General features: G+C 48.8%; 1 protein-coding gene across 1 annotated transcript; it reads right to left on the bottom strand.

The window, feature by feature from the left end:
- Positions 1 to 3,291: 3,291 nt before the first annotated feature.
- On the bottom strand, positions 3,292 to 12,611 carry SENP1 (SUMO specific peptidase 1). The gene is made up of 16 exons (XM_071419211.1): positions 11,892 to 12,611; positions 11,162 to 11,234; positions 10,955 to 11,051; positions 10,367 to 10,502; positions 9,726 to 9,829; positions 9,235 to 9,470; positions 8,850 to 8,904; positions 8,657 to 8,695; positions 8,466 to 8,550; positions 7,966 to 8,118; positions 7,497 to 7,628; positions 6,824 to 7,027; positions 6,025 to 6,104; positions 5,531 to 5,615; positions 5,127 to 5,222; positions 3,292 to 4,505 (listed from the first exon to the last, which is right to left on the bottom strand). The coding sequence occupies exons 1-16, from the start codon at positions 11,964 to 11,966 to the stop codon at positions 4,443 to 4,445; spliced, it is 1,713 nt and encodes a 570-aa protein (XP_071275312.1). The 5' UTR covers positions 11,967 to 12,611; the 3' UTR covers positions 3,292 to 4,442.
- Positions 12,612 to 12,689: the final 78 nt, after the last annotated feature.

Raw genomic sequence — 12,689 nt, 5'->3', positions numbered from 1 at the left:
ACGGGGGCATGAGCCAGGAATTTATTTTTCCCTTCTAAAAGGGCTTTTTTCAACACAAAACCTCCCCAGTTTCCATTTTTTTCCCTCTGGCACCTTGCAATAACCTCAGATCTGGCCCCAAATATTCCCTAGGATCCTTTTGGGATTGAGGAGCAGAAAAAAGATCTTTGTCCCCCACCTAAAACTCCCAGTTTTTACTTTTTCCTCCTAATTTCACAGCTATTTCACTCCATATTTTCAATTATACCATGACATTTCCTATTAAAAATTAATATTTAATAATATAAAAATGATATCCTTTTTTGAGCCTCTAATTGATTTTTTTAGGGGATGCAAAACCCCCCAAAGCCCCAATTTTGCAGCGGATTCATGTGAAAAAAGCACTTTTGAAGACCCCAAGCCTTACAGAAAACCTGATTTTGGGGCGAATTTGCCCCCTTAACAATTAATTGTAGGGACAAAAATTTGCTTTTAAACCCTAAAAAACCCCAAAATCCCAAATTCCTTTTTTCCATTTAGGGTTTTCCCTTCCCCTCCTTTTCCTGGTGGGAAGATCCCCAAAATTTCCTTTTTCATCCCATTTTTGGGGTTTTGTCACACAGAGCCCCTTTGTCCCTTTTCCCCCTGGAAAGGTGGGAAGGGGCCCGAAATGGGGGAAAAATCCGGGAATTTTTGTGGGATGAGGTCAAAGCCTTCCCCCCTCACACGGCCTCTTCCTCCTCCTCCTCCTTTCCCTCCTCCCCCTTTTTTGGGATGAAAAGGCGATTTTTTGGGAAAGGTACAAAGGGATCCTTTCAGGGAGCAGGGGGGGAGGGCGCTCAGGGCCTCACCGGGGATTTTTTGGGGGCTATTTTGATTTATTTTGATTTATTTTATTTTTTAGTTTTTAATGTTCTTATTAGGGTGGGTGGTTTGGGTTTTTTTTTTCAGTTTTTGGTATTTTTAATTTTTTTTTCTGTGCATTTTTAGGGTATTTTTGTGTATTATTTTAATTTTTTCTGGGGCCTTTTTTATTTATTGAATATTTTTTATAATATTTGTGTATTTTTCAAATATTGCTTGGAATTTTTAAAAGATTTTTGTGTGCATTTGTATATTTTGGGGCTATTTAAAATTTTTTTTTGTGCATTTTAAAATATTCTTGTGTATTAAAAAATATTTTAAAAATATTTTGGGGGTATTTTTGTGTGGTTTTTATTTCTGGGGTATTTGGGGTGAAACGCTAGGAATTGGATGAATGGGTTTGAGGGATACTTTGGGATTTTTTGGTGTCCCTTAAGGGATTTGTCCCATTCCCAAAGCTGATTTTCCCCCTGGAATTCCCAATTTTTTCCCTCGGGGGTCACTCTATGTTACAGGGGGTCACTCCACCCTTTGATTTTTTAGGATCTCCCCCCAAAACTTGGGAGTTTTTGCCCCCTAAATGCCTGAAATTCAGGATTTTCATCCAACTCCAAACCCTAAAAATTTCCTTTTTTTTTTCTCTCCTGTCTGGAGCGAGGAAGAGGTGAAAAAAACGCCGGGATTTTGGATCCTTTGATGGCGAATTCTCCCATCCCCCCATCCCAAAAAATCCCTATTTGGGGTGGCACCGAGCCAGGGCCCCAAAAGCCACGGGGACAAAGCCGCCCCTGTGTCCCAGAACCGGAAAAATCCCAAAAAATAAATAAATCCAGGGGAAAAAAAAAAATTTAAAAACCACCAAAAACACCCAAAATCCCAAAAAACCCCCAACCCTAAAAGAGATTTTTGATGGGGGCTGGGCGGAGGGTCCCAGGGTTTGAAGGGAGATCAGGTTCAGGGATTTTTTTGGGATTTTTGGGGGTTTTTTTGGGGATTTTTTTTTTTTTTTTTTTGCTTTTGGGCAAAACCAGAAAAAAAGCCCAGCAGGGCTGTGGGTTAATTAATTAATGAATGAGGGCTCAAGCCTGTGGGGGATTAATGGGGTCGGGGTCGTTAGGAGGAATTAGGATCAGGAGGCTCCTGGAGTGTGAGGACCCTGCCCCAGTTTGGGGGTAAAAATGGCCCCAAATCACCCCAAAATTGGGGTTTGGGGGAAGTAGCCCTGATCTGGAGGGTCTGGGGTGAAAAATTACCCCAAATTACCCTAAAATTGCCTGTAGTTACTCCAAAATGACCCCAAAATTGGGGTTTGGAGGGTTAAAGTGCCCTGCTTGGGGTTTGGGATTAAAAATTACCCAAAATGACCCCAAAATGACCAAATTTGGGTTTGGGGGGGGGGGGGGGGGGGGGGTAGCTCAGACCTGGCTGGATGTGGGGTCAAAAATGACCTAAAATTACCCAAAATGACCCAAAGTGACCTAAAATTGAAGGCTTTGAGGGGCAGCTCTGAACTCTGGGGTCTCCCAGCTCAGAATTTGGAGTCCCAGCCCTGAATTATGGGGAATCTTTCTCACATTTTGGGGCATTTTTCCTGCATTTGGGGCATTTGTGTCTGATTTTGGCACAGGCATCCCCTGTTTTGGGAGCACTTTCCCTGGATTCTGGGGCATTTCCCTTGATTTTGGGGCACTTTCCCTGGATTTTGGGGCATTTCCGGGATTTTGGGGCATTTCCTGGGATTTTGGGGCATTTTCCCTGGATTTTGGGGCATTTCCCGGGATTTTGGGGCACTTTCCCTGGATTTTGGGGCATTTTCCAGGATTTTGGGGCATTTCCTGGGATTTTGGGGCATTTTCCGGGATTTTGGGGCATTTTCCCGGTTTTCGGGGTGCCCTGCCTGGGCAGCACGGGGGGGATGGGGGCTCCGTGTCCCGGAATTTTTTGGGATCCTGGGATTCCCGGGGGAGGAGCCCAGCCCGGCCCCGCCGCTGCCGGGCCCAGCCACGGCCCTACAGAGGGAGCTTTCATCCCAAATCCCAGATTTTTCTGGGAATTTTTGTAAAAATAGCAGCGGATCTGGGGGGGGGTGGAGGCGAGTGAAGGGACCTTTGTCACCTGGAGGGGATTTGAGGGGGTTCCTGGGGAATTCGGGGTAATTTTCTGATGGGTTTTGGGGCATTTCCCGGGGTTTTGGGGCATTTTTCCCAGGTTTTCGGGCGCTTTCTCTGATTTCTTCAGCTGAGGACGAACTCCAAACCCTTTTCCAGAGATTCCCACTGCGAACAGGAATGGAGACAGACAAATAAATAAATGTACAACTGCATCTGAACAATGTCACCTAGCACATGAGGAGTTGGCAAAAAAAAAAAAATTAAATTTATCGCATATTTATAAACTCATAATTAAAATGTGTTCTTATCTAGCATAAAAAGCAGGAAAATTCCTCAATTCCAGTTTTTTTTTTTTTCAGATCTTTAATTTCATTAAAAGATAAAAAAAGTAGGAAATGAATCTGGTATAAAACAGGGGAGGGAGTTTGGGATCCAAAGGGACACGAAGGGCTGGGAAAAACTGGGAAAAGGGGCTCCAAAAATTCGGGAATTTGGTACAAAACTTCATCTCCCAGCTCGGGAAAAATAGAAAAAATTCCCAGCTCCTGCAGGAGAGGGAAAATACAAAAACTTGGGATTTTCCCCCACTTTTCTTATTAAAAATCGTCTTTTCCACCAGGAAGAGCAAATCCAGAGGCTTGGGAAGGTCCAAAAAATTTGGGAATAAATTAATCCAGGGAAAGGGGTGGGAAAAGCTCCCCAAATAAATCCTGGGTATTGTTTGGGAAAAATTGAAAGAATTCCAGGATTTTGGGGCTTTTCCCATGGTTCTGCAGTTCCTGCGGTTTGGGAGGATTTTTTCATGGAAAAAGTGGGAAAAGCAACTGGAAAAAGCAACAGGAGCTGCTGGGATGAAGCAGCCTGAAAAGGAAGGGAAAATTACCAAAAATTCACCAAAAATCCCAGATTTTGCTCAGGTTTTGGGATTTATCCCTTGGAAAAGCAAAGTCTGGGTGTAAATCCAGAGGAATTTTGGCATTCCAAAGCTTAATCCTGGAAAAATCACCCAAAAGTGGGAAGTTGGGAAGAAAAAACGGGATTTAAGCAGGAATTATTCCCAGGGATTCCAATCCAAGTTCTCCTATGGATAAAATCCACAAACTTTGGGAATGAGGTGGAAAAAATGGGAATGATCCCCAAAAATTCCCTCCAGAACCAAACCTTTCCCCTGCTTTTCCCAAATCCAGATTTTCCCAACCCAAATCCACGGAGGCTCCTCCCTTTTCCCAAAAATCCAGCTCCAAAAAGCCCAAAATTCCCAAATTTCCCCATCCCAGCAGACGGAAAAGCGGGAAAATCCATCCTGGAATCTCAAAAAAGAGGGAAAGAAACTCCAAAGAATCCCAACTGTGCTTCCAAACTTTTCTATTCCCCCCGAATGCGGGGGGGTTTGGGAGGAGCAGGACCCGGAGTTCCTTGGCTGCGTCCCCAGGAGAATCCTGGGATTCTTCTGATCCAAATCTGTGGAATTTCAGGATTTTTCTGGCATCAGAGGAGCTTCCTGTGCAGGATTTCCCAGGCCATCCTCTTCCGGAAGTAGGGCATGTGTTGCTTTGGGAATTTTGTGGGGAGAAATGGGAAAAAACGGGAATTTTGGTCAGGTTTGCTCATCCAGGGGCAGATTCAGGCTTTTTTCCCCATGGAAAATAATGGGAAAGGAGGAAATTTGAGGCTTTGGGGTTGTGGGAATGGTGGGAAAAAACTGGGAATTTCTGGGGATTCAGGCAAAAAATGGGGGAATTCATCCCAGATTTCGCTGGGATTGTGGCAAGTTTGGGGTTTTCCTGGCCCTGGGGGTCCGGGACCTGAGGGAATTTGGGAGTGTTGGGATCTGGAAATGCTGGAGGAGGGAAGTGGGATATTCCTGGAGGTTGGGAATTACCCAGGAATTCCTTGGAACTTTGGGGAGGAATGGGGGGGATTCGTCCCAGATTTTGGGGGGAATATTTGGGATTTTCCCTGGCACTGGGGCTTGGGAGCTTTTTCCAGGGACTTGGGACAGGGATTTGGGGACAATTCCATGGAGGGGGGGGGCACAGCCAGGAATGGGAAATAAGGCGGGGATTCCTTGGGTTGGGTGAGGGATGCTGGACGCTCCCCCAAATCCCGCTGGAATTTTGGGGTCTGTAGGGTGGGAATTTTGGGATCTGTTCCCTGTGCAGCCCCGGGTACCTGGGTGAAGTTGATGGGTTTGTCCTTGGAGATGCACTCGGCGTAGCGGCAGGCGAACATCCCGCAGTCGCTGCCGTTCATCTGCTGCGGGATCTCCTGCCGAGAAAACGGGAATCAGCATTCCCAAACCCCCACATTCCCAAATCCCCACAGCCCCCAAACCCCCCAGGCCAGGAAAAAACCCCGAAATCCCAGCGAAATCTGCGGGAAGGCCCCAGAATTCCGGGATTTTTTGCATTCCCACCTTGCCCAAATCCCACCCAAACCCTTCCCCTGTGGAACATTTCCTCTCCCAAGGATTGGGATTTGTGCCCTCCTTTTCTCCCCTGGGGGAAAAGGGGCCCAAAAAGGGCTGGGAATCCAAGGAAATGCTGAATTCTTTGGGAATTCTGGGCTGTCCAGACCTGGCTCTTCTTGCTCAGCAGGGCCCATCCATTGGTATCGAATTCCTTCCTTTTCTTATCCAAACTTTCCTGTTTCAGGTACTGCCTGTGGGAAAAGGAGCAGGAAAAGCTGGAATTCATGGGAAAATGGCAATTCTGAGATTCTGCTCTGTCTGGCTGTTCCCAAAGGGATTCAGGGTTGGGATTCACAAATCAATCCCCCCAAAAAATCCAAAATTGGATCAGGAGAGGCCGAAATCCCATGGGGAGAAAACAGGGAGAGAATTCCAGGGAAGAGAAGAAATTTTTCATGTCCTGGAAAGGGAGAATGAGCCTGAAAAAGGGAGCAAAAATTACCCTAAAGGAGCCCCCATAAAATGACCCTAAAGGGACCTAAGAATGACCCTAAAAGGGCCCAAAAATGACCCCAAAAAAGCCCCAAAATGGGTAAAGTAGGAGTTTCCAAGGCTGGGGAAGCAGGAGTGGGATTTTGCCAGGGAAGGGATTTCACTCACAGCAGGATCCTGCAGGCCTCACTGTTGATCCCTCCCATGGAATCGTAGTAGGTGATGGTTTTTTTCCTGAAATCCACGACCTGCACAGAGAAAAATTCCTTAAAATGGGAAAAAAAATCAGGAATGCTTTTCTTGCAAAAACAATGCAGGGTGCTTCACACCACAGGAGGATTTCCCCCAAAAATCCCCGTTTCCTGCTGTGTTTTTAATCCCTGAATGTCTCAATGAGCCATTATTGTTGTTATTGCTGTTTTTGTTATTATTGTTGTTACTATTATTCCTCCCACGGGTTTACAACAGTTTTGCCCCATCTCTCAAGGGCCAGATCTAGGTGGCTTTGAGTGTTTTCCCTCCCCATTCCCATGCCATTTTCGCTGGAAATTACCTCTTTTCCATGGAATTAACAATTCAAGCAGGAATTAATAAATTAAGGAGGCTTTTGCTAGAGGAGCTGAAAATCCCTGCAATATCCCAGAAGCCAGGGCAGGGGATGGGACAAAGGAAGGGGAAAAGTGAAATATCTGTGGCCTAAATCTCTTTAACAAGATCCTGTGGCACCAGCAGTTGGTGGGAACGAGGAAATCAGATCTTCTCAAGGGAATAAATTCCCCAAAATGACCTCCAGGCTGAATTTAAGTACTAAAAACCCCACAAAAAGCTGGTCCTACCTTTGTATTTCCCTTTAAACTCAGATTTGAGACACAAACACAAATTTTTCCCTTCAGCGCCACCCAAAAACAACAAAATTTGGGCCCTAAATCCCAAACTGAAGATTTTTTGGGATAATTCAGGCACTCACGGCCAGGCACCAGTGCACTCCCAGGTGGATGGGCACCAGGAGCAGATCCACAGAGAAAATATCCACTTTTTTTGTCCATCTTTTCACAGCTTGGTACCCTGCAGTCTTTAATTTGGTGAAGAAAAAGGTGTTGAAGGCATGGACTGCAGGCAAATCCTTGTCCTTGCTCCTCTCCATCAGCAAATTCATGTAGAAATTTATAATCTAGGGGGAAAAAAAAAGGGAAAACAGACCAGGTTTTTGATTTTTTTAGTAGTTTTTTATTTATTTTATTATGGTGTCTGGATTTGTGGCGCTGTGTAAAGTTAGGGAATAAAGCCCCAAAAAGGAAGATTTGCATTAAAATCTTCAAAAAACCCAGGGGGGTTTGCAGTAGCTCCATTGTAGTAAAACATTCCAGAGAAAACTCAAGGATTTTTAGGAATTTGCCTTTATTTAGGTCTGTGTTTAAGATTTACTTATTGTTTCCCCTGTTCACACCAATCCCATCCTCCCACTATCATTAATTCCCCACATAAATTCAATTATTTTTATTTTGCGGAGCTTCCCCCACAGATTTATCAGTCCAGGGTGGAATCCCAACCCACAAACCCCCTCCCAGCACCCAACCCGACCATTTTCCCCTCCCAAGCTGCTGGAAACGGGTGGGAAACGGGAATTGTTTGGCTCTCACCTCGTCGTTGAGCCAGTTGAGGTTGTTGAGGGTCTGGATGTCCTTCCTGGTGATGGTCAGGCGGAAAGCCTCGCTCAGCACCTCGTCCTGGTTCCCTCCTCGGAAAAGGCTCTTGATTTCCTTCTCCATTTCCTGGTGAAAGGGCAGGTGGAATTCCTGCTTTTCCTGACCCCCAATACCCAAGGCTTTCATGCCCAATTGTCCCTTAAGCCATAAATTCACCAGGACGAGGGTGCAGGGCTCCATCCCCATGCCCAAACCCCAGGAGTTCCCTGAAGTGAATTCCCTGAACTGACCCCAAATCCCAGGAATTCCCTGAACTGATCTGCCTCAGTTGAGGTAGAATTGCTGCTTTTTGTGCCCCAAATCCCCAAGGCTTTAACACCAAACTGATTCCCGAGCCACAGTTCCACCGTGAGGAGGGCTCAGGGCCCATCCCTGTGCCCAGGGCCCCCGGGCTCAGCCCCACCTCGGTGATCTCGGGGAAGTCGTCGTCGGCCTGGCCGGGGCGGGTGCGCTCGGGGCCCTCGGGCCCCACGGCCACCGGGATCTCCTTCTCCAGGGGCACGCGCAGGTGCAGATCCACCAGGTCCTGCACCGAGCGCTCCTGCTCCTGCAGCCGCTGCGGAGGCACAGAGAGGGAAAAGGAGCGCCTGGCATTGATGGAACTGGGACAAACCTCCGGGATTACGGAACCAAACCTTCACAGAGCCACCCAGGCCTGTCCCCAAGTACCACGGCTGCATTTTTCCCCATTTCCCTGGATTCTGACTCCTTTTCCAAGCCCTGACCACCCTCCCAGTGACAAAATTTCCTGTAGTTTCCAATGTGAGACAATATTCCCTCTTTTCCTTGCTGTTTATCCCAGGATTGAGAAGAAAAAAGGGCTAAAAAAGTTGATTTTTCCTGTTTTCCAACTGTTTTTCCCTAACTGTCCCAGTCCAGGGTGTTTTTCCGTGTAATTCTCACCTGGCTCTGGAGCTGCAGGGCCAAAGCTTTCTGCTCCTCTATTTGCCTCCACCTCTCTCTGGCTCGGGAATCATAGACACTGGTCCTAGAAAAAAACAAAATTTTCATGGACAAATTGATTTAAAAAATCAGGATTTTGGTTTTTCCACCCCAAAAATCCCAGGAAAAGCCAGCAGGGAATATTAACTCACAGCTCTTTGATCCATAGCTCGGCCTGGAAAAAGGGGAGGCTGGAAAGAGAGAGAAAGGAGGGTTGGAAGTGACCAAAAATACCAGAATTTCCCCAGAATTCCCTCATTTCCCAAATTCTCACTCTGTGTCTCTTCATTGTCACCTCCCCGCGTCCCTAAAATCCCCCAAATCCCCCCATTTCGCACCCCTTACCTTGGAGCTGGAGTTCTGGAATCCTTGACCTTGAGCAAAATGACAGAATCTGACCCTAAAAATGGGAAAAATTCCTGGATTTCTGTTCCCCTTGATTCCCACCCCAAATATTTCCCAATCCTGAATAAATACTCCAGATTGGCCACAGAATTTAAATCCCTTTCCCAGAGTTTGGGGTTATTTGGGATTTGGTTTCATTTGGTTTGGGATTCGGGGGATTTTTGGGGGTATTTTCTTTGGGACTTTCTTGGGGAGTTTTTTGGGATTTTTTTTTTTTTTTTTTAGTGAATTTCAGATTTTTTTGGGGGTTTTATTTGTGGTCTTGTTTTATTTGAGATTTTGGCGGTTTAGGGGTCATTTTCCTGCAATTCTCAGGAATCTTTACCTTCGCTCTGTGCCTCAGCTCCTGGCTCCTCCTCCCGCTGCTGTGGGGCCGCGGAATTCCGGGGCTGGAACTCCCCAGGAAACCCTGGAGAGGGGCCCAGGGGGGGATTTTGGGAATTCTGGGGTGGCTCTGGGGAATGTGGAACAGGAGCCGGAATTTTGTGAATTTCCGGTGCCTCGGGATCATCCCTGGGAGCCTCCTGGGGCAGGGAGGGGCCAGAACGGGGACAGCGGGAGCTGCAAAAAAAAAAATCAAAACACTCAGTTAGGGAAATTCCTGGGAAAAGACTGGAAATTTGAGATTTGGGGAGAGGATTTAGATTTTTTTGGGGGGGTTAGGAAAGGGGTTTTGGAGAGGTTTGGGGTTTGGGCAGGGTCTCTGATGATTTTCAGGGATTTGCAGAGGGTTTTTTGGGATTCGAGCAGGGATTTTGAGGTTCTTTGGGATGTGGGGCAGGTTTGCAGGGATTTTTTGGGATGCTCCCGACTCACAGGTGGAAGGGGAGCAGCGGGGAGGGTTTGCAGCTGGAGAATCTCTTCCCGGTCACCATCTGCAACAGCTGCCGGTAAATCTCCCGCTCCTCCTCCCGCACCGTCTGCGGGGAAAGACCATGGAAAAAACTCTTCTCAAAACCCTGGAATTCACTGATCCCAGGGATTCCCCCCAGATTCAGGGATCTGGTGGAATCCCACGAAGGCAATGCTGAGAAAAACCCCCAAAAAAAGGGGATTTAGGGCTGGAAAACCCCAAGAATTTGGTGTTTAACCCCAGATGTGCCCCCAGCTCTGCCTGGACACCCCAACCCCACAAATCCCCAGGATTTCTCAGGATTTCCATTCCCAGCCCTGCCTGGACACCCCAACCCCACAAATCCCCAGGATTTCTCAGGATTTCCATTCCCAGCCCTGCCTGGACACCCCAACCCCACAAATCCCCAGGATTTCCATTCCCAGCCCTGCCTGGACACCCCAAGCCCACAAATCCCCAGGATTTCTCAGGATTTCCATGCCCAGCCCTGCCTGGACACCCCAAGCCCACAAATCCCCGGGATTTCTCAGGATTTCCATGCCCAGCCCTGCCTGGACACCCCAAGCCCACAAACCCCTGGGATCCCCCAGGGTTTCCCCGTCACCTCCTCGGCCGCGCTCAGGAAGCGCCGCGGGGCCTTCTTGGGGCTGCGGCGGCTCCAGGAGGGGCTCGGGGCCGGCTTCAGGGGGAAGGAGGCTCCATGGAGGGCGGATTTTCCCCCAAAAGTGCTGGGGTTCCCGCTAGAAGGAGGGAAAAACACCGCGGGTTTGTTGTAAATCCTGAAAATCGGTTTAAAATCCTGAATAAAATCGCAAAAGGTTGCACGGAAGGAGAAATGAAAGGCCCCCAAATTCCAAATAAAGCCCCAAAAAATCACACACGAAAACAAAAACCCAACCCCCCCCCCCCAATTAAATTCCCCAAATCCCCCTGCTTCAAAATCCCAAATAAAATTAAAAAAAAAAAAAAAAAACAAGAATCCCAATCCCTACCAAAAAATCCTCCCTCAAATAACCAAAATCCCAAATTAAACCCACCAAAAAACCCCCCAAAAAAGAAATTAAAACCATCAAAAAATCCCCAAAATAAAACCACCTCAAAAAATTGTCAAATCACAAAACTCCAAAATCCCAACTAAACCCCACCAAAAATATCAACCAAAACCTGGAAATCTGAGATCTGCTGCACCCACCTGGAATTTTTACGGGTCTCCAGGAAGGAGCCTCGGCTCACCCTGGGCTTGGAGCTCCTCCACTGCCCGTTGGCTCCTGGGAATCTTTCAGGAATTTCTGAGGGGAAAAACACTGGGAGTTCCCAGAAAAACCCAAATTTCCCCTTCTCCAGGGGTTGTTTTCAGGGAAAACATCCCCAAACCCAAAATTCCAGAGGGAAAACTCACCTGGGGTGAAGCTGAGGGAGCAGGAGGAGTTCCCAGCAGGGCAGGAGAAGCTGCTGAGTTTGGGGAGGAAAAACTGGGGGAAAAAAAATAATGGGAAAAATTCCAATATTTTGCTTAGAAGTGGGAAAATGCCAGGGAAGAATCCAGGAAAATTACAGGGAAAAGGTTAGGGTGTTCCCAGGGTTGGTTGGGAATGGCGGCAGGACTTCACAATTCCCAAAATTCACAATTCCTAAAATTAATAATTCCCCAAATTTACAATTCCTAAGGTTTGCAATTCCTACCCATCACAGCTCCCCAAACTCCCCAAATTCCCAACTTTTAAAGGTTACAACTCCCATATTTTGTGGAGAGAATTTATGGAGCAGCAAGAACGCAAAAACTGCTGGGAAAATCCTGAATTTCGCAGCTCCGGACCCGCGGTTGATCCCACACTTGGGCTCCCCATTCCTGGCACATTCCAGGCCGAATTCCCACGCCGGGAACGGGGAATTCCCAAAACCGGGATTGGGATTTGACTTTTGAGGTTTCCAGGCTGGGTTTCCCCAGAGAAACCGCGGCTGGAAGTGCCCTAGGATTTCCTGGGATGGGGGAATTGTCCCGAATATTCCCAAATCCGCTTCCCGCCCAAATCCCGCCGTGGTTCCGTGAGGGAAGGACTTGTGGCGGCTCCGGCCCGGTGGAAACGGAGCCTGGGAACGCCCCGGCCCCGCGGCCCCCCGCTCCGCACCTTGCTCTCGGCGCCGAAACCCTTGAAGGCCGGGCCAGGCCGGGCCCGCGCCGCCTCCCGGGCCTCCATCCTCATGGGGGGCAGCGCCGCCGCCTCGGCCCCGGGCAGCGGCAGGACCTGGCACGGGAAAAGGCCCGGCGGCGGCGGAGTCCGGTGTGAAGGCAGCGGGAGAGGGAGGAGCGCGGTCCGGGAGCGGAGCAGAATCCGGAGCCGCCGCCGCTTCTCTTGCCTCAGCCGGCCCGGCCGCCGCACCGGAAGCGGAAATGGAACCGGAAGCCTCCCGAGCGCGCGCGGCTCTCCCGGTCTCCGCGGCGGCAGCGAGGAGGAGGCGGCGGAAGCGGAAGTGAGCGGCGGCAGCGCTGCCAGAAGTGCCGCCAGAGCAGGCGAGCGAGCCGCACATTGCTGGAAGCGGAGAGCGTCCCCTGGCGGCTGGGAGGTCCAGGGGGGCAGCCAGAAAGGAGGGGCCACCCTGGACGGGGGGGTGACCCTACAGGGGTCACTCTGTGGTGGGGGGTCATTCTCTGGGGCCTCTGACCCTATAGGGGGCCATCCTGTGGGGGCTGTGACCCTATGGAGGGATCACTCTGTGTGTGAGTCCCTACTACCGATCCCATCACAGTCGATCCCGTTACAGCTGATCCCATTCCAAGTATGCCCCTATGGTCAGTCCTGTTACAGCTGGTCCCTACATCCAAAACTGTTACAGCCTATCCCATAACAGCCGATCCCATTACAGCTGATCCCATAACCGGCGATCCCATAACGAGCGATCCCATTACACCGATCCCGTTACCCCGA

This window comes from Agelaius tricolor, unplaced genomic scaffold (assembly GCF_023055355.1).
Source record: "Agelaius tricolor isolate 1412-34295 unplaced genomic scaffold, bAgeTri1.0.p SCAF_101, whole genome shotgun sequence".
Classification (NCBI taxonomy): domain Eukaryota; kingdom Metazoa; phylum Chordata; class Aves; order Passeriformes; family Icteridae; genus Agelaius; species Agelaius tricolor.
This window is presented reverse-complemented; position numbering and strand designations above follow the sequence as displayed.

Excerpts from the sequence above, each read along its gene's own strand:
- SENP1 (XM_071419211.1), bottom strand. The coding sequence starts at position 11,966 with ATGAGGATGGAGGCCCGGGAGGCGGCGCGGGCCCGGCCTGGCCCGGCC. Across the intron at positions 8,119-8,465 it reads CCCTGCAGCTCCAGAGCCAG|CGGCTGCAGGAGCAGGAGCG; the intron begins GTGAGAATTACA and ends GTGCCTCCGCAG. Across the intron at positions 4,506-5,126 it reads AACCCATCAACTTCACCCAG|CAACACATGCCCTACTTCCG; the intron begins GTACCCGGGGCT and ends AAATTCCCAAAG.